The 26,581-nt window shown below is 37.7% G+C and overlaps 1 protein-coding gene across 1 annotated transcript in view; it reads left to right on the top strand.

Annotated features, from left to right (window-relative positions):
• The first annotated feature begins 10,579 nt into the window (after nucleotides 1–10,579).
• ZBBX (zinc finger B-box domain containing) overlaps nucleotides 10,580–26,581 on the top strand; it is a 108,309-nt gene continuing 92,307 nt past the window's right edge. The window contains 5 exon segments of the mRNA XM_006735716.3: nucleotides 10,580–10,714; nucleotides 15,096–15,209; nucleotides 17,502–17,592; nucleotides 24,024–24,072; nucleotides 25,188–25,297. Coding sequence (XP_006735779.2) covers nucleotides 10,647–10,714; nucleotides 15,096–15,209; nucleotides 17,502–17,592; nucleotides 24,024–24,072; nucleotides 25,188–25,297 — 432 coding nt within the window. The 5' untranslated portion in view covers nucleotides 10,580–10,646.

Below are 26,581 nucleotides of genomic sequence, written 5' to 3'. Positions count from 1 at the left end.
GCATCACCTGCAGCTAGAGGAATGTAGGTAGACGTCCTCAGTGTGGGGAGGGGGGTGTGTCTGGCGACTGGCCTGCTCTAAACACCTGGCAGGCTCAGTACCAGTCCAGTTAGGACTTTTCTGCTTTAATCCTTCTCCTTTTCTGGGATTTCAATGTAGGCAATTAATAAGACTGAAGCAAGCATGGATGATGAGAAATGGTAACACAAGTCTCTTTTCACAGGTCCTTGACTTCAGGCCTCCCTCATTCAGAAGGCCCAACCACTGCGAAGGGGAAAATACTTAATACTAAACCACACGCAAAGTTTTGACAATGATATGGAACTGGACATTTTTATTACGCATCTAAGAACTTTTATCACCTGTGAGTGACCAGAAAGTCCCGAGGCCTGTGCAATTTTCTTGCAGGCAGCAGCCTACCAAGTACAAAAGAAGGTTACTTAATGAGTGGGGCTTGCTTAATGCAAGTGTGTGTGTGTGTGTGTGTGTGTGTGTCGCACACAGGGGTGGGGGGTGAGGGGAGGGAGAGGGAGAGAGAGAATCTTTTTAAGCATGACCTTGTAGCTATCCTTTGAATTCAGTAAGTCTGTGCTCTCGGTTTCTTCGATGTGGGTAATTTTTATCTCTACATTGAACATCCCTAGTTCGGAAAACTTGCATTCCAATCTTGTCTTCATACTGGCACAATGAAGCATGAATTTGCAAAAACCCTCAGGAATACTGTGCTCCCGATATAGACGTGGTAAACTATTTGCAGAATTGCTGGTGTCAGTTAAATGCACTCTGCTTCAGCAGAGAGGAAATCCTATCTCTAGAGGTGTCATTGTTTTTACATGTTTCATTTCATTTTGTCACTAATCATGGTTCTGAAAGGCAAGCTCTTCATATTTTTCATTTTACTATGTAACTTGGCATGGGCTTATTTTTTGGCTCTGCTTTGTTTTGCATAACTGTGTATAAGCTAAGCTATTTCTCTAAGTATAACTAAGGTAATGTCCTTTTAATGCTTTAAAAAAGTGCCAGAATATCTTATACATTATTTTTATGAGTTTAATTTTACTATTGCACTAGTAAGTGCATTTTAAAAATGCTTTTGCAAGTAAAAATGTGCTGTACAGAAGTAATCAGAGGTTTTATGCAAAATACTACTGATTGGGCCTGAGCTGAAGATTGTTTACTCCTCCCTCTGTCTGGAATGTTCCTGGCCCTAATTGCCCATGCCTTCATCTCTCCCTGCATTCTGGGACTTTCCTGACTATCTAGCCTAAATTTGAACTCTTAATTATTTTCCATTTCTTTATTCTGCTTTATTTTTTTTCAAAATACCTAACATATTTATATGTTTATTGTCTTTCTGCCCCTATTAAAATATGTTTGCTAACAGGAAGGGCTATGTTTTCTTCACTGCAGTATTTTCAAGCTGTAGAAGAGTGGACTTTCAATAAATATTCATTGAATAAATGAATGAATGGATACACACTGAAAATACCTTGCCTGGTAATTTGAAGAGCATGTCTGGAAAACAGTCCTGCATAAGAGAATTCTCATAGTATTGCATGTCCATTTGACACTTGTCATTGTACTACATTTAAAGGAAGGACTTGGTTGAATTTATACCATGAGCACTTAGATACCAATCACTGTACAGCACTGACACCGTTTTTTATTTTTACCATTTATTAAGCACCAGCTATGGGCTTGGCTTAGTGCTAAAGACTTAATATGCATCGTTTCATTTACGCTTCCATGCTAGACCATGTATGAACTAAGTGTATTATTATCTCATTTAACCAATTAAATGGATTTTATGTCTCATTCAGGGTTGCGCGATAGGTAAGTTGTGGTGGGACCAGGACTCAGACTCAGGTCTGCCTTCATTTCAAAGTCCAGAATCATAGCCATAAGACTATTATTGTCTTTTCTTATCTATGCAAGTTAAGTCTCATACAACTGAACCTGTCAGGGGAAAACATTAAATGTGTTCTTTAATGAGTACTGACAGGTACATTAATGTGGAAAACAATGGTGCAAAGGTTAGTATCTCAACCATAATAGTTGAGATTATTAGTCTGTAACAAGATAGATAACAATGTGGATAAGCATAGACATTTTTAGACCACCTGACTGAAGAACAAACCACACATCCTACTTGAAGCATATAAAAACAGATTAAAAAAAAAGCACACTACAGCATATTTAGGAAGCAAAAAATAAGTTCACCACAGTTGACTGGAACAGAAATGTTTGAGAAGCATGGGTTGATTATTTCTCACTCTCTCTCTTATATATTAGACTCACACACACCCAAACAGAAAAGTTTGAGAAGTTTGAGAAGCATGGGTTGATTATTTCTCCCTCTCTCTCTCTAATATGTATATATTAGATTCACACATATCCATGGGTCATATATTTGGTACAAAGAAAAGAGGGTTCTTAAGACCTGGATTCCAGTGTTAATTTTACCTATTGTGACCTTTGATAAACGATTGAACAGAGCATACCTGTGGGAGTTCTTAATTGCTTGGGTTAATTCTTCTTGGGTTTGCCAATTGCTTGGCTTTGTAATTTTGAGTCATTATTCAAACTTTCTGTGCCTTAATTTTCTTAGACATAAATTGGGCCATTATGAGGATGAATTAAATACTACAGACAAAACTTTTAGAATATTGCTGTGAATGGGGTAGGAACCCCTCCAGCAGAAAGCCTTCAGAGCTACGGAGTATCCCAGTCCTTTCCTTTCTGAGAAGATCCTTTCTCTCCCCGTCCCTGCTCTCCCCCTTCTCCTCCCTCTCCTCTCTTTTTTGCTCCTCGCCCCTCTTCCCCCTCTAGGCAGGCTCCTTTGTGCCCTCTGCTGGTCAACAGCGGCAAGACTTAGCGTTCTGGTTGCTATGGGTACGGAGGTAACGCGGTAACCAAGGAGACCGAGGCGGAAGTTCTGGGTAGCTTGAGCCGGCAGCCGTGACGCAGGCGGCGGGGTCTCCAGGTGGGTCGGCTGGCTGCGGAGGACCGCGCCCAGCGGAGGGCTTCGGGGTTGGCGGGGCTGGGCGGCCGTCAGGTCTGCGGTGGTGCGGGGAGCAGGGCGGGACGGCGGGAAAGTAGACCGGGTTGAGGGTGGAGCTGGGGCTGAGCCGCTGCCGTGCGCCGGATACAGTGCCAGGCCCGTGGACTGCGGGACGCGGCATCGACCAGGAGTTGAAGCTTTTTTTCCCTATAAACAAAGAACTTCTGAGCCCATGATGCTAATGGGGTTCATTAGAGTGAACCCCAGACAGGGAAACCAGGGGCTTGTCAATTGTACCTCCTCGACAACCTGACCTTTTCAAATGCCACCGTCTTTTATCCTTTGAAGTCATTGGTGCCTTATGAAAAATTTGGTGCCCTGACAAGTCATTACCACATCCCCTTTTGGAGCCTGCTTTCTGCCTGGATGGCGACATGCACCCGCTATATTCTGGAAGTCACTCCTCCCAAGTAAAGGTCCTGGGTGAGGGGTGGTAGATTCCTAAGAAATTTGAAGATGTAGTTTTTTCTTCTATCCCCAAATTAGCATTAGAGGTGCTCATATATAGGTTCAGTAATGTATTATTATTATTATTTTTATAGCCTGATTTTTAAAATCCGGAGTTAGCAAGACTCCTAAGGGGGAAAAAAGTCATATAAATTTGAAGCTGCACAAGATTAAAACTATGCAAACACTATGCTTATGGAAAATGAAAACAGAAACAAGAACAAAAACACCCCCACCTCCCTCCAGCACCTTATTTTATAGGCCACTCAGAGACCTGTCCTGACTTCCCATCGTATTTTCAGTTGTGTTACAAATGTATTTGAAAGTGCCTCGCTCTTTTGTCTATTTGTTTCAAAACACTTAATACTTCCCCCAATTATTTTATTTATTTATTTATTTATTTATTTATTTATTTATTTATTTATTTATTTTTTAAAGATTTTATTTATTTATTTGAGAGAGAATGAGAGAGAGCACATGAGAGGGGGGAGGGTCAGAGGGAGAAGCAGACTCCCTGCCGAGCAGGGAGCCCGATGCGGGACTCGATCCAGGGACTCCAGGATCATGACCTGAGCCGAAGACAGTTGCCTAACCGACTGAGCCACCCAGGCGCCCCCCCCCCCAATTATTTTATTTGCTTTTTAATTTTTTCCTACTTTCTTCACCAGAGTGTAAGTTCACTGAGGATTGGTGCTATACCTCTTTGGTTCACCTTGGTCTTCAGTGCTTAATCTGATACCTGGCACAGAAGAGGTGCTCCTATATTTGTTGAATGTTCATCGAAGTTTGGTAGGATATGTAGAAAAAAGAAAACAAAAGGATTGGTTGAAGTGGGAAAGAGGGTGTGTTTGTTTAAATTTTTTTCATAAGGTTGTGCAATAAATTCAAAGCCATAGGGAAAAACTATTTAAAACTTAGCATATTATTACTGGCAGTACATTATGTGTAGGCACTCTTCTAATTACTGGGGATTCAAAGATCAATGGCATATTTGGGATGCTTAGGGAAGCGACACCCATAAAAGCAAAGCAGCAAGAAATAACACGGGACAACATATAATAGCAAATGAGTGTGTTACCCACGATGTCCTTACAGGAGAAGTTCACTTTTGATGGAAGAAATCTTCATGGTAGAGGTGGCCTTCCAACTGGGCACTGAATAGAATAAAACTTGGTGAGCAGAGAAGTGGAAAATAAAGTATAATGCTTAGGAAGATTGGAATGCATAATTGAGGCTCTTAAGGTACCAAACAGAGCAGCTGAGAAATATTTTTTTTCTTCTGGGTATGGGGAAAAAATATAGAAACAAAAATTTGTTACCTTGTATTACATGGGAGCAATCTGACACCCAAAAGGTTTTCACGGTGTTTAAATATATTGCTGTAAAATTTAGAAAATGGCCTGATGCCAAACCGTTCTTTCTCTAAATTTCCTTTTTATGACAGGTTAAGAGTATGAAAGGGGGAAGAATATGAATGATATGAATTAATCATTTTAAGTATGTAGAACAATATTTAGATTTCAAGACTTAAGAGGAGCTAATAGGACTGGGAATAAAATTGTAATTTCTGGCTTTGTCACTAATCTTAGATGGATGCCTTAATTTTCCCATTCCTAAGATAGTCATAAGCAACCACTTAGGCTAATAGTAGATTTTATGAGAATGGATGGGATAGATACATACAAAAGGAGTTGGGTTTCTGAAAGATGTGATTTATAAATTTAATGCTTTCATTGCTATTTGTAATCATATGAAATTTCCAGTTGATACAGAATTAATAATGATTGCATATTGATGTACTGTTGTGCCTTTAAAACATATTTTTAAGCTATAGAGGAGTTTCTTTATAGTAAATCTGACCCAGAGGCTCATTATGTAAAATAGATGAAATCAGAGAAGCTGTGTTTTAAGAAAAGCCTTGATACTCCCTCATACCCCTCTCAAGGTAGCTTCTGTTTCCTTCCCTGAACCCTGAGCTCTCTGAAGGCCCTTAAGGAAGATTTATAGGCCACAAATTAGAGTCCCTTTGTTTGATATCCTGCAAATTAGGTGGGGGTGGGAGGCTTGGGGGAGGGTGGAATTCTTATAATTTAATACATCTATAAACTGAGGCTCAGAGACCATTCTGACACAAAGGTCCTCTGAACTTAAACCTGGTATCTTTTAAAATTACTTATCATCTTTAGTTGGCAAATACTTTAAAAAGATACCTCACCCCTTGATATCTGAAAGCAAACTTTCTTAGTTGTTCTCAAGGGACCTACACGTACAAGGTAAAAACTGGGTGACATGGGTACTGTGTAGTACCCCGAGGCAGTATTTATTAGATATGTTGGTTGGCTGAAAGATTGAGTGCAGCTGAGAAGTCAATACCTGATTTACTTTAATGGCCTGTACTAGGAGAAAATGGCATTTGTTTATTTAGTAGGCCACTCAAGCACAAGATATTATGCTAGAGATCAGGTGTTATCAGTCTTTTCCTTAGATTTTAAAAAAGATTTTAAAATAAATATATATATTTAGAATATGGATAGTATCAGATAGTGAAAATATAAAAAGTATACTTCTTTTAAGAGTTTAAAACTACTATTTTTATTTAAATTCATTTTTATTTAACATTTCTTTCTTGAGTCTCTGATTTCTAAGTACTATGGTAAACATGTTAATCCATCCAAAAGAGCTTGCTTTTGGACCTTAAAATATGTGTTAAAGTAAGGAAAAATTCTTATTTGTTGGCTTTTAAGTTTTCAGGTCTAAGATGATTTGGGTCATTAGAATAACCAACTCATCTTAGATAAGTTTTCAGTTACAAAAATTGTCCCTTCTTGGGCACCTGGGTGGCTCAGTCGGTTAAGCATCTGACTTCTGCTCAGGTCATGATCCCAGGTCTGGGGATTGAGCCCCACATTGGGCTCCCTGCTCAGCGAGAAGTCTGCTTTTCCCTTTGCCCCTCACCCTGCTTGTGCTCTCTCTCTCTCAAATAAATAAATTAGATCTTTTAAAAATAATTGTCCCATCTTGAAAACAGTGGTTTCCCAAACCTCCCATCCTGCCAATGGTCTCATGGCAAATTTTAGGAGATTAGGGCAACTCTTGATGAATGTTCTGAGTTTCTAGGATTATAAATCATCATAATTTCCTTGTTTCCATTCTGTGATAGCCAGCCCTGATGCTTGGGTTGCATTCCCAGAATAGGAACTTACGTAGAAGGAGAGTCAAACCATCATGGACAACATTGGGTCATATTATGTGTATATGTGTGGGGAAGAACCAGGTTGGGGATGAAAAAATGGTGCAGTCTAATAAATCAGGTAACGAGAAAATTTTCCAAATAAATATTAAACTTTGGGTATTTAATTATCAGAAAAAAAAAATGGAGTCACCAAAGGATAGGTGGCTACAAGGTTTGCATAGTAGGGAGTTTATCTGTAGTTCCCTGATTCCATTAAGTGACTAAAAGTTTTGTGCTTTGCTATTCTTCCTGCTGACATTGTTCTATCCTTGCTGTCCGAAGAAAGGTGACTAATTCTCTGTTGGTTTTATGAAAGGAAACAGGCAGAACAGCATGACTCACAATTATAATCTTCCTTTTTTCTTCATACAAGAAAATTGGCTCATATGTGTGACTTGATAAAACATTTTACTGAGGGGCGCCTGGGTGGCTCAGTCATTAAGCGTCTGCCTTCGGCTCAGGTCATGGTCCCAGGGTCCTGGGATGGAGCCCCGCATCGGGCTCCCTGCTCCGCGGGAAGCCTGCTTCTCCCTCTCCCTCTGCCCCTGCTTGTGTTCTCTCTCTCTGTCAAATAAATAAATGAAATCTTAAAAAAAAAACAAAAACATTTTACTGAGAAGAAGCCTTACTAATTGCATTCAGTGAAGTGAAATGCCCCGAATAAGACCATTTATTGGTTAAATCACATTATCAGCCGAGCTATGAATCTGAATCATCTCATCCTATTGAAATTTACAGACTTTTTTTTTTCATTTCGATCTTCGTGTATTCGTTCAGTTTTATGCGTATGTAGCTATGCAGTTGACTCTTGAACAATGTGGGGGATTAGGCACAGCAACTCCCCGCACAGTTAAAAATCCATGTATAACTTTTGACTTATTTTTTTTTTTGGTAATGATAACAGTATGGAACTTTTCATGAAAAACTTAGCCACAGTAGCCGAGGGTCCAGCAGTTGGATTTCCAGATTATAATCAAAAAGAGATATAGACTCTTTTTAAGTAGGATTATTCCTGGAGTTTGTTTTGTTTTTCAAGGTAGCTTTAAGTGAGACAGAGGTTTTACATACAAAGAGGGGGTTATAGATGCATCCTCCCTTCCCCAAAGCATACCAAATCTTCATTTTCCAATGGTATCGTTAGTTTTCTTTGACCCTGATTTTAGCTTTGAGGGATAGGACTTGGGGCTTGAGAAAGGAGTCTGAATTAAATGTCCCTCCTAAGTATTTCCTTCTGTTGGAGTGTTCCACGGTATTGTCATTGTGTGGCTGTCCCTTTCATTTTGAGTTCTTTGAGGGAAGACGCTATGTCTTTCTTACCATTGTAACTTCAGTACCCATAAAGGAGTCACAAAGGAGTAGCTAAATGTTTATTGAAGGCACAAATACACTTAGTCCTACGATGCATCTTCTACACTGCTTACAGTATAAAATTATTTTGTATAATTCCATTTTGGAATTATCTTCAGAGAATAAATTTCTTCAGAATTTTTTCCAAGGTACTAAAAATCTACCCTTTCAGGCTAGATTTGATTTTTTTGGAGGTAGAGTAACTTGAAACCAGATTTGAATGAACAAAGTAGTCGCTCTTGCTGAACAGTATCATTTTTAGTTTTAAGTGAGGCACAACAGAGTAGATCTGTGTGTTTGTTGGGTATATGATGGACTCTGCAGATGGTTTCAAAAGAGGCATTCTTTTTTTTAAATTTTATTTATTTATTTGAGAGAGAGAGAGAGCACAAGCAGGGGGAGCTGCAGAGAGAGAGAGGGAGAAGCAGGCTCCCCACTGAGCAGAGAGCCCAACACAGGGCTCCATCCCAGGACCCAGGGATCATGACCTGAGCTAAAGGCAGACACTTAACCAACTGAGCCACCCAGACTCCCATCAAAGGAGGCATTCTAAAAATGTTTTGGTCAGTAGTTGCATCTTGAAATTATGAGAGAGTGTCCCAAAGGAACAAAACTGAAGAACTACTTATTTGATTATGTAGACTTTGATGTTATAATAGTCTTCCATTTGGTTACTCCCTTTTGATGCCTTCCCTCCTTAAGTTTTTGAGCAAAGGTTCTAGATTTCTTTTCTTTTTTTTTTTTTTTTAAAGATTTTATTTATTTTTTAGAGAGTGAGCGAGAGAGAAACAGCATGAGAGGGGAGAGGGTCAGAGGGAGAAGCAGGCTCCCCGCTGAGCGGGGAGCCCGATGTGGGACTCGATCCCAGAACCCTGGGATCATGACCTGAGCCGAAGGCAGATGCTTAACCATCTGAGCCACCCAGGCGCCCTCTAGATTTATTTTCTATTCTTCTGTCTAAAACTTTCGGTGACTCTCATTAGCTAGAGAATAAATTCCAAATGCCTTGACTTTGCATTTAAAGCACTCATTATTGGGCCTCAGCCTGTATTTCCAAGTGTATGCCTACTTTTCCCCCTTCCATGTAACCTGCACATCAACCAAATGGAACCAGTCATTAGTCCCCATTCAAAAGCTGTTCTTTCTCATAGTGTGGAGTGTTCATCTAGTCCATATCTTCTTTCTTTCTTTCTTTCTTCTTCTTCTTCTTCTTCTTTTTTTTTTAGTGAGGGGAAGAGGGGAGGGAAAGAGGGAGAGCCTTGATCTCACAACTCTGAGATCATGACCTGAGCTGAAATCAAGAGTCAGATGCTTAACCAACTGAGCCACCCCAGCGCCCCCCGTATCTTCTTATATAAGCCCCCTTCTCCTAAAAACCCCCCTTTAAATGCTAGCCAGCTCGAATTTTCTCCTTTCTCTCACTGCTTATATTATTACATCTATTTCTATGGCTTTTATAATTTCTATCCTGTTTTATGGCTTTTATATATAGGTTTGATACGCCCTTTTTGACTCTGCCATTGAACCAGAAAACAAATCTCCCTGGGCCTTGATTCCTTCATGCCTCTCAGCACAGTGCTCTGCATATAGCAGAGACTTAATAAATATTTATGGCGGTTTTGAGTACATAGGAACACATATATAAACCAACAATATCAAATGGTTTGGCCATTTAAGACTATGGACTCTATGGTAATGCCTCTTATATTTCTTTAAGAGTGTTCAGAATTTGAAATTTTTATTGGTATAAAAATCTAATAGTTGTGCATGTGATTTAGTAATTCACCATTACAGAGTAAATTGTTATAGAACCATGAATAATTGGGATACTCAGGAAATAGGGTGTTCTGAATAATTTAATTTTCTGGTTAACTAGGAGTTGGGCAGAAAATCTTTTTTGTTTCATTTCTTGTTAAAAAATTCTTTCTAAATATGCTAATTTCTGATCTTAGGCAAAGAGCATCATTAAAATTTTCTTTGATGAATGAGGATATTAGAATGCCTTTGGGTAATTATTACATACCTTAATTCTCATTTTCATTACCATATATGTACAAAAAAAGGCTTTGAGTTTGGATTGTATCTCGAAAGTCCTTTTCTTTTCCTATATTTAGCCATGGATATTATTTTTGGATGGGAACAAAACCTGATATATATTTTTTTACTCTTTACCATAGAAGGAGCCAGAATATGTTCTCTGTTTGTCTTAATGAGTTCATTCTTCACTTTCAATCGACTATTTCCATAGTCTTTTGCTATATAATTATTGGTGAAGTTTTAGTTCCATCAGGTATGCTGTATTTATAACTTTATTAGTATATAAATATTTATAAAATTTATATTTAGCACGTATATATTTATTGTTTAACCTTTAATTCAGCTTTTGCCCTCATAATGATTTCTGTTTTTAAAACTTGCCGGAACTATATGCAGTTTTGAATTTGTAATTTACCTGCTTTACTCTGGCATAATTCTTTTGTCTTATTTTTTCAGAAGTTTTTGCAAATCACAATGATTTTTATATAATATTAAGACAGTGGAAAAAAAAAGACAGTGATCATGAACACCAAAGATTTTGTAGTTCTTCCATGGGGAAAACCTGGAAATTCTGTAAAGCTGAAATACAAGTAAGTGCATGTATATTTATTACTTAAATAGAAATAATTGCTAAAATTTCTGTATGTTGTAATTTAAAGTATTCTTTTTATATGAGACAGTTTAGACTTGAGCTTAAATTTGTGAGTTCTTATCTCCATTTTCTTTACTTTGGTGTATTTTTATCTATAAGAGAGTAGGTTGGATATATAATAAATCCACAATAGTTTTTAAAATGAGGACTAAAATTACTTATGCCGCAAAATTGAGGTTAAAAGTTATAAGTAAAATTTGGGTTTATTGACTATTAAAGCAATCTAACAAAGTTACTAATAGTTTGTGACACTTGTTCAGAATTAAAAGGAATCACCCTGAAGAAACTGAAAGGCACTGAAATTTTGGGAGACTATTGGGCCTAGAGATCTTTAAACAGAGAATAGAAGGTGCTAACTAGCCTAGCCCTTCACCTACTAGGGGACAGTATGTTAAGTTCACCTTTCTCAGGAGGGGTACCTTCTGTCCTGGATTGCCTTGTGGATGCATTCAGCTAGAACCAAGCCATTCTGGGTATCCTGGGAATTTCATGACATGGCAGGAGGACTGGAAGTGTCAATACACTCTTTCCCTTTGAGGTCATCTAGGGCCACTGGAAATTCCCGAGGCCTTTCTCTAGAGTATCAATTAATGCCAGCTGGTTTGGATTAGGGACGGGCTGTCAACTTTTAATTTGAGCTTTGAGTTCCCTGAATCAGATCAGTAGTCCTGCAGTGTCTTCAGAGCCTTCCTAATTCTTCCTTCACTTTTGAGATACTGTGTGTAAGAGCATGTGTAAACTGGAAAATGTTACACAAATATATGGCATTCTCAGCACAGTTGACCCTCGACCAACACGAGGGTTAGGGGCACTGACCCCCTAGCACAGTCAAAAATCCATGTATAACTTTTGACATCCCCAGAACTTAACTGCTAGTAGCCTACTCTTGACCGGAAGCCTTATGGATAACATAAATTCTCAAATAACACATATTTTGTATGTTGCATGTATTATATACTGTATTCTTTCAATAAACTAAGCTAAAGAAAAGAAAATGTTATTAAGAAAATCATAAGGAAAAGACAACAATACTGTATTGTATTTATCAAAAAAAATTTGTAAGTAGACCCATGCAGTTCAAACCCCTGTTGTTCACAATCAGCTGTCTTTGTTTTACCATTTTTTGGTGGGAGAGGAGCTATCCAATTGCTACTATTACCAATTTTGCCTTTTTTGTGTAAAAAGAAAAGGGGGCATACAAAATTTGGTTTTGGTCATATGTTTCCCGTCTGTGTTTATATACCTATAAACCATTTATCCAAGCGTTTATTAAATGCACATGTTTTACACACTGTGCTAGGGAATGGTGGATATGAAAGTAAGAAGACACAATCTTTGCTCTAAGGTAGTTTGTAGAGGATGTGAATAGATAAAATCACATTTACGAGATAGTGTGAAGCGTGGTGTGATGAGAAAGCACAGGGGGCTATGAGAACATGGCCCAAACTACTGGGTCAGGTAGGAGGTCTCCAAGCTTCACCTGAATGATGCAGTTAGTTGGGTAGTTACTGGGGGAAACTTGTGCAAAGGCACAGAGACCACATAGTTTGGGAACTTTCAGACATATCCGGTGTTTTATGGAACAGAGATTTGTAGAACAAAGTTGGAGAGAAGGGCAGGGTTGTATAGATAGTAAATTAACTTGTATGCCACACTAAGGAGTTTGGAATTTATTTTGGAGGTAAGGTGGGGATCATTGTTCCATGGCCTGCAGGTCTCCCTGATCAATAACCTATAAAAGCTAGGACAGGAACAACCACTCTGTGGTAATTGCTCTGGAGTTCCCTTTGTCCCCCTTTCCTTATTCCCCTTGTCCCCCTGTTTTCATTTGATACTGTCTTAACGATTATCTTAACCTTGTCTGATGTATTGGTGTTCTCCAACGTTTGTCTTCCTCTTTCTCAGCCTCCAACTCATTTCAGCAGGTTGTTTCTGGCCCTTGGATTTGTTGGGTTGACCTGGTCTCTGCAGGATCAACCCTAGTTTTTCTCAGTGGCCCTGCCTGCCCCCTGGCTCTGTGTCTGAGGCTGTCTCCAGAAGGAACCCTTGTCTTGTTTCACACCCATAGCATCCCATCAACTTGACCACTTGGTCAGTAAGCCAGTCTTTTTTTTTTTTTTTTTTTCAGTTTCATCCCTTTACCACAGTGGGGTCTTCAGAAACATTAAAGTTTTCTAAGCAAGTGAGTAAGACAATCACATTTGTGCTCTTGAACTCTTCCTCTGGAAGCCATGTGAAAAGTGTTGTGGGCCATTGAGACTTTGGGCAGGGAGACCAGCTCAGGTATCAGTCCTGAACTGTGTCCCCATCCCATCCCAAAGTGATCTAGGCATCATTATCCTTCTGGTTGCCCAAGTAAGAAACCTAGGATTATCTTAGATTCCTTCCTTGTCCCTTCCCTGTGAGTCACCTACTTCTGGTCAGTCTCCAAGTCCAGTTAATTTTATTTCTTTATATTTTCCAAATGCTCCCATTTTTCTCTCTACTGTCTCTATCCAGTAGGACCAGCATCATCTCTCTATTATTAGGATTACCGAAATAGTCTCCCAACCGGCTGCCTTGCCTTGCCTTTCAGCCTTGCACCCTCTAATTTCCCATTCTGCAGTCAGGGTGATCTTTCTAAATAAAATGCAAGTCTGATCAATTCTCTTAAAGTCCTTTGGCGAGTCTCATTGCTTATAGAATACAAATCCTCATCATGGCCTACATGGCTCTTCATGATCTGGCCACTCCCCACCTCAGCAGTTCCATTTCTTGCCACTTTTCCCATCCTGCACATAGTGCCTGGTCACATGGAACCTCTTGCTCCTTGACCCACACATCACCTGTGTCCACTTGTGCCCACACTTTTCTTTCTTCCTGGAATGCTGCTTTTACCACTTTCCTTTCATCCCTCAGAGCTCAGCTCAGAATTCTCTTTCCCCCGAAATGCTCTTGCAGGCCCATCAGCTGGTTGTGTGCCCTTTCTGTGTGTTCAGGTACCTGCATGTACTTCTCCAATGACAGCACCACTATACTGTATTTCAGTTACCTTCAGGCATGCCTGTGTTCCTGTCTGTACTGAAAACTCTTCTGGGTCTCCTACACTATCATGTACTATCACATATCCTGTCCCCACCGTGCCTATTTGTACTAGGGGCTGAAATACTTGTGGAGCACATGTAATGAAAATTGTGCCTCCTCCTTGGTATCCTTGCCGGCTTCTCGGAACCCTCTGGCAGCCTCTGCCTCCTTTCACTTTCCTTATAACTCCCCAGATAGTGTCCACTTGGGCATGTATCTTTGGCCCACTTGCTCTTTGGTGACTGCTTCTATAAATTAGCTCCCTTTTCTGATCTCCATTATTTTTATTTTTCAATGCCTTGCCATCGAATCCTTGGGTACTCACCCTACTTGTATATAGACAAACACTAATGTAGTAATAAGGGAAGAGATTTAAACTCATGATAGATAATACAAGCTAGACAACTAGGTTGGTGTAGACTTTTGGGAGATGGAGTCAGTGACTAATTCTGACAAGAGACTGGAACTGTAAAATGAAGAAAATGGCTTGTGTCAAAAGTTTGATGAGCTTCAGATATTATCATCAAAATCTCTTGTGCAAGAATCTATAAGAGGGCTCCTCTCTGTCCTCAAAGTAAGTTCTTTTCTTATTGCCTTCCTTCAGAGGAAACAATAAGTGGTGTTGGCCCAGGTCCCATTCAATCCTTTTGATGGCTGCTATACCGAGATCCTCAATAGGTGCTTTCTCCCTAATAGGCCCCAAACAAGCTCTGCTCTCTCTCTCTCTCTTTTTTTTTTTTTTGTATTGTACTTGTACAACATAGAGGTAGAAATTTATTGAAGATTTCTAAGATGATCAGGTCAGCAAAAATGTGTATTCTGTCTATAGAGAAAAAAATAGTTATTTTAAACAGTATGCTTCAAACTATTTGAATTCTTTAGAGTGAAGACAGTATGAAAATTGGAAAATATTTTTTCTTTTGCTTTCTATTTGTATAGCATAGATATTTGTGCATATGTAAAGGCAGAGTTATGATTTGAAACTTTTAGTACTGTAATGGGAAAAACAAAATTCTGAGATTTGAAGAGATACATACGTTAAGGAGAATGTTAATGCAAGGTAATGCTAACTTTAGAAACCATATTTCACAGAATGCAAAGGAAGTAGTTAGAATACTTCATCACTTACTCACTATTCATAATTTTCATTAAATGCCAAAGATGATATAAAATTATTTTGCCTTTTTTTTGTTGTTGTTGTTGTTGTTGTTGTTTGTTTACCACAAATGAACATTCTGTGTTTAACTCTTACTCAGAAATGCTCAGGAACTGAGGATGGAGAAGGTCCAGTTAGAATTGGAGAACCAACAGATGGAAAAGAAGCTACAGGAATTCCAGTCAGCTCGGAGCAAAGGAAAGGAAGAAAGAGAGTAGGTGACATTTTTAGGGATTTTGAGAGGAATAAACTGAATTGGGTAAAGAACTAATTCATATATTAATATATCATTCCAAAAAAGATCTGCCCTGAATGAATAATTTCTGGCTTTTTCTGATGAACAAATAGTATTAAATTTCTCCTACTTTTTCTATTTGTGTCCTTTATAGAAGGCATGTTGCTTTTTAAAATTACCATTACTTCTGTTTCCTTTGAACCTTATTTGGTCTTACACTTTCTTATTTCTCTTCTTACATGACTCTTCCGAAGCATGAAAGTCTGGGATGTTTAGCACAGCAATGCAGAAGTTGGCCTTTGCTCTCATAAAGCTGCCACCCATAGGAGATTGCGTTTAAGGTTGTTTTTACTTATGAAAAGACTTTGCGGGGGCAGGAGTTTACATGTTCATATGTAAGAACCATTCAAACCCTCAAGTATGTTTAAAATTTTTAGACAAATATGTTTTAGCTGAAATTTTATTAATGAGTACTCTCTAATATTGTGCTTTGTATCTATACTAATTTTATTGAGCATTTTCCTTTATTATAAAAATAATAAATGTAGATGATAAAAGTCAAACAGAACTGATAGTTATGTAACAGAAATTATTTCTTCTTAGCTCTAGGCTGACTCCCAGCCCATTTGTAGCTCTGCTTTTAACAATTAAGTTTTTTTTTCCTCCACAAATATCTTAGCTTTGTATAAACCTATGTATATATATATGTGTATGAATGTGTGTTTGTGTATATCTCACATGTCTTTTCTTTTTTTCAAAGAATTATTTATTTATTTATTTGACAGAGAGAGAGAGTGAGAGCAGGAACACAAGCAGGGGGAGTGGGAGAGGGAGAAGCAGGCTTCCTGCCGAGCAGGGAGCCCGACGCGGGGCTCGATCCCAGGACACAGGAATCATGACCTGAGCCAAAGGCAGACGCTTAACGACTGAGGCACCCAGGCGCCCCAATCTCACATGTCTTTTATGTTTTTACAAGTGAGGTTATAAAATGATTCACACCCTATTTTTTTTTTTTTACTTAATACATCTTAGCACTCTTGCCACATCAGCATGCAATTGATCTCATTCTTTTAATGGCCACATAATATTTCTTTGTGTATTTTTCAGATCTTTATTAAATTTTCTCAATTTTGTAGTTATAAGTGCTGCTGTGAGCATGCTTCTACATATATTTTTACATATGCAAGAATATTAAAGGGTGAAATTTTAGGTCAAAGTGTATGTGCAGTTTACATTTTGGTGGATATTGGAGAAATTGTCTTTCAGATAGGCTTCAAAAATGTATAACTTTCTCCTACAGAGGATAACAGTGCATGTCTCATGTGCTTTGGCTGGTACTAAATATCGCCAGGCTTTTTGTATATTAAATTTGCTTTTGTTTTGTCTTATCAAATATCACTTGGATATATTAAATTTGCTTTTGTTTTATCTTATCAAATATCACTTGGATATCAAATATCCAAGTGATATTTGATAAGTGATATTTTCATTAGCTGAGGAACCTTTTGTAGATGTTTTTAAAAATGTTCTAAAGCTTGACTGAGTTTTTAGAAGAGGTAAGTGTTCTTCTAAGGTCACGTAGATAGTAAATGTCACAGCCAGAATGAGAACCTATCACTCACTGGTCAGGAAGAAAGAAGTCCAGTGTTCTGACCTTGACTTTATTATTTATTGTCTGTGTGACCTTGGGCAAGTTTTTGTCTCATTATTTTGTAAGTGAGAATTAGACTTCTGCCCTGTTGACTTCAGAAAATTTTGTGAGACTCAAAAGTGCTTTGAAAACTAGAAATTAAGCAGTTTGCCTTCTTTGTCATCTCTGTTACCTTTCAGTGTGGCAGCTGATTTGTAGTCTTAAATACGGAATTCATCGCTTAGTAGATCTGCCGAATATTTTGGGTATTGTTTTGCTTCCTTTTCCTCTTTACATTTGTAGACCCTTAGCTTTTAAAACTGCATGACAATCTGTAAAGTTTCCTATAAATCAGTAAAGCTATCTTTAATCATCATAAATGTCTAAAAAAGGAAATTCTTCATCTGTGTTTGGACATTTTTATTCATTTCTTCTCAAAAGCTCCAAATATGATAGAGCTATATTTTAGAATTGCTGAGGAAATCATGGCATCATTGATATTTCATTTTCATTTTGTGGTGGTCTTTTACATGTTAATGACTGAATTTCATTTCTTGAAACAGGGAAAATATATTTGTTTTCATTAAAAGGAGAAATGTATTTAGTAATTACATTTTGTCTTCCATTTATATATATTGAAGGTCAAGTGGATATCGCTGGAAATCTGGACAAGTGGGAAAATTGGGTAATCAATCACTCATGATGTCACAAAATAAAGGAAATATTATTAAGGTAGGAAAATACCATTTGGCTCTCAGGGAGTTTACTCAGTGAAGAGATATAAATTAGTTTTTCAGATCTCATATTCCCTTCTATACTTAAGAACCTACTATTATTATTTTAACAACTGCATATTACTGGATTTTGATTAATTTTTATGGTTTAATCTGTAGCTTTCATTATTCAGATATATTTTATTTTTCATCTGCAAGATGATTTTTAAGAATTCACCTTGAGTAGAATCTTTCTAAACTGAATTTTTTTTTACAGTTCAATTCTGGTTTCAAGTATGTGAAATACAACTATGTAGTTTTATATTAGGGTGAAAACTAAGTTATTTGCTGTAACAAAGGACAGACTTTTTTCTGCCTTTTTATTATATCACATTTGTTTAATAGTGTTTATGTTTTGCTTGGATAATGATTATTATTCATATACTATTGATTCCATGTGTGAAGATACCCAAGAAAAAATGCTTTCAGGTTTCCCAGCTGTAGAATTGCTTTATCTTTACTGTGTATTATAAAATAAAACATTATATTTAAAATTAAAACCAGATGAGTGACTTTATGTAAGGAAAGCTGTTTTGTTTCTGGATTGTTTAGTACAAGATCTGTGACTTTGTAACTTTTAACTTATATAGCTTTTTCTCTCCCAGTTATTGAAGTATAATATATTAAAAATGCTGACTCTGTGATTATGGACTTATTTATTCAATAGCAATTATTAACTGCCTCCTTTGTCCCTTAGTGCATTATCCTTGTTCTCAAGGAGATCCTCATCTAATGTGAAAGATGATGCACATATGAGAATAGGAAAAGTCAGTATGTCATTTTTAACCATTTAGTGTATGAACCATCTGTGTTTGGGAAAAAACACTTTAGTTCTGCAAATAGTTGAAAGTATTCTAGATGTCTTTGTAAGGAAAAAATGATGAATAAATCATAATGCCAGGCCCCACGAACCTCATAATTGAGTCAGATGTGAAAGCATGGGGTTTAGGGAGCTCTAGAAGGTGGGCGTAAAAAGTGAGCCAGAGCAGGAGGGAATACCAGAGTTCAGAGTCTTGACTCTTTCACTGTGGGAATGGAATTCCCTGACAGCTTTTGAGCAGGAAGACAGCAAGATTAAGGTGATGATTTATGGTGGCTGATCTTGTTTAAATATCCAGTGCATTAGGAGTTTATAAACAGAGGATAGAACAAATGATATTGAAACTATTTTCAACATGTCCCACATCAATAAAGAATGTATTTTGATCATGGACTTTTCTATACATGAACTTTTATTTATAAATAGAATTTATTTATGTACATGACAGTTTACTAATATATCATGTGTGTTGAAAAACAAATTGTGAACATTATTTAAGGATGACATAAACTTCATTTCTACTTTCTGGTCTTTTCCTGAGCTCCCTTGGGCATGCATACATGCTACTTTGGAGGCCCCTAGTATAGAGGCAGAGAGACTATTTAGAAGACTCGCCAAAGAATCCAGAGGTCAAATGAGAAGAGTCTGAATTAGAATGTAGCAGAAGAAATATAAAGAAAACTATGGAACCAAAAAAACAGTGAGAAAGGAAAGGAAGAAGTCAAATGTATAACTGATATTAGGCTGGATTGATTGACAAGGAGGTAGAATAAAGAAGGAAGCTGAAAAAAAATTGGGATTTAGAAATCCCTCCCTCCCTCCTTCTTTCCTTCTTTCCTTTCTTCCTTCCTCTCCTTTTCCCAGCTTTGTTGAGGTAATTGACAATTAAAATTTTAAGATATTTTAAAATGTACAGCATGATGTTTTGATGTATATATACATTGTGAAAATATTTCACCCATAGGGTTAATTAACACATCCGCACCTCACGTATTTACCTGTCTTTTTCTTTCTTTCTTTCTTTCTATCTGTCTGCCTTTCCTTTTCTTTTCTTTTTTCTTTTCTTTCACATTTAAGTTCTACCTAGCACATTTTGAAGATTTAGAGTTTTGTTTGACTTCTTATGTGTTCGTTGAAGCCAAGAGAGTAAATGTGCTTCCTAAGAATTTATAAAAAGGGAAAGAAAGGTATAAAGGATAAAGCTCAGAAAGGGCAGGTGTGAGGGATAAAGCTCAAGGAATATGGAGGTAAAAGAGAACTTTAATATTGATAATCACTATCTATTTTATACCAGTCAACAGTTTAGCTGCTTTTCCTGTTTTTTCTCATTAAGTGCTTATATCACTCTTAAGAGACAGTTGTTATTTTTCCAATTCCCACAGATGAAGTAATTTAACATCAGAGAAGTTCACTTGCTCAAGGTCAAGTGTCAGGGCCAGATTTGGAATGCAGGCTTTCAAGCTGGTTCTCAGGTGATTTGCCAGCTCTTCAGAAAAGGGAGCCTGAGAAGAGGAAGAGTGGTAGCTGTAGAATCAAAGTAATGTAATTTCATAGAAAACGAAAGTAAAGGCGAAGGTGTTTTGACTATGATTTTAGACCCGTGTTTCTCAACAGGGGTTAGTTTTGCCCCCAGGAGACATTTGGCAATGTCTGGAGACATTTTTAGTTATCACCACCAAGGGTTTTGGGTTTTGGTTAATGATAGATAGTGGCTACAGGCCAGGAATGCTGCTATGCATCCTACAACATACTGGACAGCCTCCCCACCAAAGAATTATTTGGCTTAAAATGTCAATGGTATCAAGGTCAAGAAACCCTATGTTAAGTCTATATTGATTAAAATCCGGACTCATTTCATTAGCTCTGTGATTTTAGGCAAGTCACTTAACTTTTCTGAGCATTTGTTATCATATTTGTAAACATACAAAACAATATTTGCTTATTACTTTATATAGAGTTTTAAGCAATGTTGAGATTTTACGTGTGAAACCAATTGTAACATTGGCTGAAAATCACATTAAAATATTTGTGGAGAATGAGAATTTTTAAAAAAACACTGAATTTGATTTGATGTTAGATGGAAAAATATTATCAAGTGGTTACAGAAACAAAGGTGGGTGGCAGTGAGCAAAGTCTAATGTTGCAGGGAGCATGAGAACGGTAGGTGACCTCTCAAGGATATAACAGGATCAAGGAAAGACTTTATTACAGTTGACCCTTGAACAACACAGATTTGAACTGTTCAGGTCCACTTAATATGCAGATTTTTTTCAATAAATGTATGCACTATAAATGTATTTTTTCTTCCTTATGACTTTCTTAATACCATTTTCTTTTCCTTAGCTTACTTTATTGTAAGAATACAGCATATAAGACATATAACATACAAAATAGGTGTTAATCAACTGTTTATGTTATTTGTAAGACTTCCAGTCAACAGTAGGCTATCAGTAGTTAACTTTTTCGGGGTCAAAATCGGTGCACCAACCCCCATATTGTTCAAGAGTCAACTGTATATTGTTTATTAGAATCAGAAACATGTGAGCCAGTTTGTAGCTAAGGGATGGACTCACTAATGGAGGAAAGATAGAAGATGCCAATAAGAGAGATGCCAGTTGCTGGGGTGTAGTCTTTGAAGAGATGGATCTTTAAGAAGGCCTTGACCAATGGAAGGAAGACATACAGTATCTGATAAGAAAGATGGAAGAGAAAACGAGTGGCAGTAAAGGTAAAATTTTAGAGGTTGCATTTGACAGGAGGTGAGGCAGAAAGCCGTGGAAAGATTTTAATGGGAAGACCTCAACATGCATAGTAAATTTGAAGGCAGGATCATCTGCTCACAATAAGGAGGGGAAATGGGGTGAATGTGAGTCTTTTGGAATGGAGAAAGTTTGAAGTAGCCACTGGGGGAGTCATGATTGAGGTTTAGCATGAAACGAATAAGTAGACTGCTGAAGAGCCATAGGAGAATGGATTTGTAGGGGACCCAGTCAGGATTATTTCATCACAATGGTAGGTAGATAGAGGTAGAGGTCTAAGAGGAAGGAGGTAAGGTGATCATGGTTAGCACTGAGAAGCTCTGAGTCTGGGCTTTTGAAGGTGTGGCCATTCAGATTGCTGCTTAGGTTTAAGGTTTGGTCATAATGGTCAGGTGACTGAAGAGGTACTTAGATGTTCATAGTAGTCAGCATGTTGGGGGGTTTTCAGCATCAGGGTGTCAGGTGAACATGGACATTGCAGTCTCCACGATCATCACCCAGAACTGTGATGGAGAGAAATACTGAGCAGATTGCTATAGTTCAGGTGGAAGAGGATCCTGGATATTGATAAAGGCAGTCAGTGGATGGTGAGGACCTTCAGTAGAGGCATCTTTGCTGAACGATGAGATCAGAGCAATATTCTGGAAGCAGCACTGAGGAGCAAACGGGGAGAAAAATTTTCTTCTCTCCTGGTGAGTGCAAGGGAGTAGAAATAGAGCTAGTTCCTCTGGAGAGTTCTCTGGAAAAGGTTTTGTCTGAGGAAAGGTGGGTCCAGTTAATATGAACTCTTGCAAGAGGTATTTTTAGGAAAGGTTTAAGGCATGGGATAAATGACTATTTAGTAAGGACTCTATGGACTAGCAGGGAACCAGGACAGAAGGACAAGCAGTAGAAAATGGCGAAGGTTATATAGCCAATTGGATTAAGAATAAGAATATTTGGAAAGGTGGCTAATGGGAGGAGTGTGGGCCCAGCATGGCAGATTAGGGCATTTGTCAATGCCAAGGAGGCTGATGACAGCACAGTCTGACTCCGATGGCTGTACAGCCACTAAGCTTCCCTGACCCCTAATGGCACCTCTGCAGCATCCTCTGATGCTGAAGTGGGTTAATAGGGCATAGGCTTCAGGATATCAAATCCCTGATGTTTTGGATATACACGTATGTGTGTGTGATGTGTGTATGGTCCAACCCTACCTGACCTTCAACTCTTTACCAAACAGATGAAAATCAGATTTAGGAGGAAATTCTATCTGCCTAAAAATAGCAGCTAGCAGTTTGTTCACTGAAATATTTTTATGCAGTTTGAATCATTTGAAGTAAATATGGCCATATTTATAGAGCCGAAAAATATTTACAATAATAAAAGCAAATTATAAAATTTCCCTAATAATGGGTTCAGTTTGCTTTGGCATAGCCATCCTGTCCAGCTAGCCTATAACCACATTGATCATGTTGCAATTCAGATGTATCATTAAGGTAATAATATTGGATAATTTCATTATGAAAAAATGGGATTAAATTATCTGTAACTTGTATAACATTTTCAGTTTAAAAATTGAAGCGTGATTCACATCAAAATTGATTATTTCAATCCTATTTTCTTTTCTGCTGTGTTTGGTACATAGCATCTGAACAGCTGCTCAAAGAATGTGAACAAAAAATGCCCTTTTGAAGCAAAACCACTAGATTCACTGAGAATAATTATGCCTCAATTTTCAAAGATGACTGCGGTTGGTACAGCCGTCAACATAGAGGCAAATGTTGTTTTCATATTCTCATGTACAGATTGGGCAATTGAGCATGCAGATTGCAAATTGAAAACTAGGCATGAATTGACAGGGTCTGTATAAATGTGCACCTTTCCTCCATGCTCGTTTGTGTACTTTGAATGTTGGTTTTAATAAGACCAAGGCAAGTATATACAGTTGGTCAATCTGTTTTATGTCTTAAAATCTTAAGATCCAAGGATTTTAAATGACTCTTTGAAACACCTAACAGCGAAGCTTATTTACTCAATATTTTGGCTATAACTTCAGAAAGTCAGGGATCACAGCTAATATATTGAAGGTTAAATCTATGATGCTTAAACATGTGGTTCTCCAAATTAGACAAATAAGATAATATTGGCTTCTACAGTTATGTAAGCACAGTGGCTCAGTCAGAATTCAGTTTAGATTTAGTCTCCACAAATATTAGACTTTGTGTGTTTCAGAAAGATCAGAGATAGAAAAGGCTTTCTGAGCCTTTACAGTATTTGAATACTAGTGCTTTCCTAAAATAATTTCATGATGATATATAATTATTTTTGTTCAAAACATAATTTATGGCATGTTTCTAAAAGTGGTTTAGATGTCTCCAAAATTTATTTTCTTCTTTTTTTTTTTTTTTTTTGGTATTTTCTCTTGCTTAAAAGTTCTATATATGCTTTAATCATGATTTTCTTTTTCTTTTTTTTTTTTTAAGATTTTATTTATTTATTTGACAGAGAAAGACACAGCGAGAGAGGGAACACAAACGGGGAGTGGGAAAGGAAGAAGCAGACTCCCCGCCGAGCAGGGAGCCCGATGCGGGACTCGATCCCGGGACTCCAGGACCATGACCCGAGCCGAAGGCAGTCGCTTAACCGACTGAGCCACCCAGGCGCCCTAATCATGATTTTCTATTAATTTTATATTTTTCTCTCACAATGTTTGTTTTGCTCAGGATGCACTGAAACGTTATGGCTCTCTACCATTTTTGTTAGTAACTTAAACTTTCTTTGAATAAGAGACTGTATACCTGACAAATAATATCTATTTCATTAATACAGCTTTCTGCTGGAAAAGTGAAATTAAAATTACTGAAGGAGCAACTTCAAGGTAAACAGTTTACTGCTGTATTATTAGATGCTAAAGATATAACTTGTTTTCTTTTTCATTTGAATTTCATAGAAAATTAAAGTGCTAGAATTGTTCATGCAGTATAAAGATTTTTTTTTTTTAACGATTTTATTTATTTATTTGAGAGAGAGAGAGAATGAGAGAGAGCACATGAGAGGGAGGAGGGTCAGAGGGAGAAGCAGACTCCCTGCCGAGCAGGGAGCCCAATGAGGGACTCGATCCCGGGACTCCAGGATCATGACCTGAGCCGAAGGCAGTCGCTTAACCAACTGAGCCACCCAGGCACCCAAAGATTCTAAACCCCCAAATGATGACTCTGATATGACTTTTGATATTCAAATTCATTTTATTTATTTTCAGAGGGGGCAGCCTTATTTTATGTCAAAAATGTTAACTTAAAATATGAATATAATAATAATGTTTTCAAAAGTGAGGACTTTGATAGTACTGTTCTGTAAACTCTATTTATATAATCTTTTAACCAGGAAGATAATTGAGCCATATAAAATTATATACTGAAACTCCACTCTAGCAATCTAAAAGAATATTGAAAATGGCTTTATATTTTAATAAATTATTTCACAATAGCAAAACCCAAGAATCAATTTTGAATTCACAGTAATTCCAGAAGAAATAAATTTTTATAGAGGATAAGTACATTTAATTTGAATGGAAAAGATAATTTGCTAGAACAAATTCTAGAAATCTATATAATATTTATTATAGAAGGTGGTTCTCTGTGAGCTTCATTTAGTTTGATCCGGAGATGGGACAGAATGCCATAGGGATTCTATCAAGAGTGTAGTTTTTGACATTCTGTAATTTCAGTTGTCCAATTCAAGTGAGTTTTAAGCAGAATGGGTGTGGGCAGGTATGTGGGCCCTGAGGTCACAGGGGGCTACAAGGGGGACTGTGGCCTCCACAGTTTACTGGGAAGAGTAGACTTGGCTGCACACCATTCTTACTGGGCAATTGATATTTAAATACTCTTTGGGAATTTAGAAATGTGAATAAGTTCATTACTTTATCAGTCAGAAAACTGAACATTATATTTTAATGTGATTGGCCTGATATATATTTTTTTTTCCTTCCAGAGCCAGTGAAACCACCACTTAATTATAAGATGGCCAATCCTTCTGAAAGTGAAAAATCCAAGATAAAAGGGAAGGTTTGTGGACAGTGTGAGAACAAAGCTGCTGTGCTGGTATGTGCACTATCAAAAGATACTAGAACATAACGTTCACATGGACTCACTCACCTCTCCCAACTTGACCTGCTTTGGGAGCCAGATACTTTTCCTTCGCTGCCGTTCTGAAAGTGAAGTGTGCATGCCGCCCTGTTCAGTGCACTGCATCTTACCCTCTCATTCCAGTTTAAGGATATCACCTACCTTGCCCTCTTGGATCATGCCTATCAGCACACAAACATGCTGCAGTACTTTCCAAATCAAAACTACACCGAAAGTTCTTCTGTGACCCCTGCATCTCCTTCTGGCCCTTGTTAATAAAACTTCTGAAGAGTTATCTACACTTGCTCTCAACACATTCTCACTTCCTGTTCTCTCTCTCTCTTTTTTACTGAGGTATAATGTACTTACTGTGAAAGAGAGACCTTAAATGTACAATTAGATGCCTTTTGACAAATGTATACACCCCCATCAATATAATAGAATACTTCTGAAAGTTCTCTTGTGCCTTTTCCAATTCATTTCCACTACAAAGCCAACTACTGTTCTGATTTTTATCACCACACATTTAGTGGCGCCTATTCTTGAACTTTATGTAAACAGAACGATAGGTTATATATTTTTCTGTGTAAGCCTTCTTTTGTTCCACATGGAGATTCACCCACGTTATTACATTTATTCATAGTTTGTTCATTTGAATTACTGAGTAGTAATCCATTGTGTAATATGCCACAATCTGTTTATCATTGACATATTGAATGACAGTTTTATTGTTTCCAGTTTTTTACTAGTGTGTTTAAGGCTGCCATGGACATTTATGTGCACGTCTTTTTTTTTTTCCTCAAATGATGTTTATTTTTTTTCCCTTAAAAGTTATGAAGTGAGGGGTGCCTGGGTGGCTCAGTCGTTAAGCGTCTGCCTTCGGCTCAGGTCATGGTCCCAGGTCCTGGGATCGAGCCCCGCATCGGGCTCTCTGCTCAGCGGGAAGCCTGCTTCTCCCTCTCCCACTCCCGCTGCTTGTGTTCCCTCTCTCGCTGTGTCTCTCTCTGTCAAATAAATAAATAAAACCTTAAAAAAAGTTATGAAGTGAAATTGAAAAAAAAGAGCCCCAAAATGGTTTCCAACAGTTTTCTAACTTCTCTTTGTTGCTGATTTCATGAACTTAAAAAAAAAAAATTATGGCAAAATACACCATAATTTAAAAGTTACCGTTTTAGCCATTTTAAGAGCACAGTTCAGTGGTGTTAAGTACATTCACGTTGTTGTGATGCCATCACCACCATCCGTCCACAAAACTCTTCC

This window comes from Leptonychotes weddellii, chromosome 1 (assembly GCF_054177405.1).
Source record: "Leptonychotes weddellii isolate Sample4059 chromosome 1, ASM5417740v2, whole genome shotgun sequence".
Classification (NCBI taxonomy): Eukaryota; Metazoa; Chordata; class Mammalia; order Carnivora; family Phocidae; genus Leptonychotes; species Leptonychotes weddellii.
Note: the sequence above shows the minus strand (reverse complement) of the source record. Positions and strands in the feature narration are given on the sequence as shown.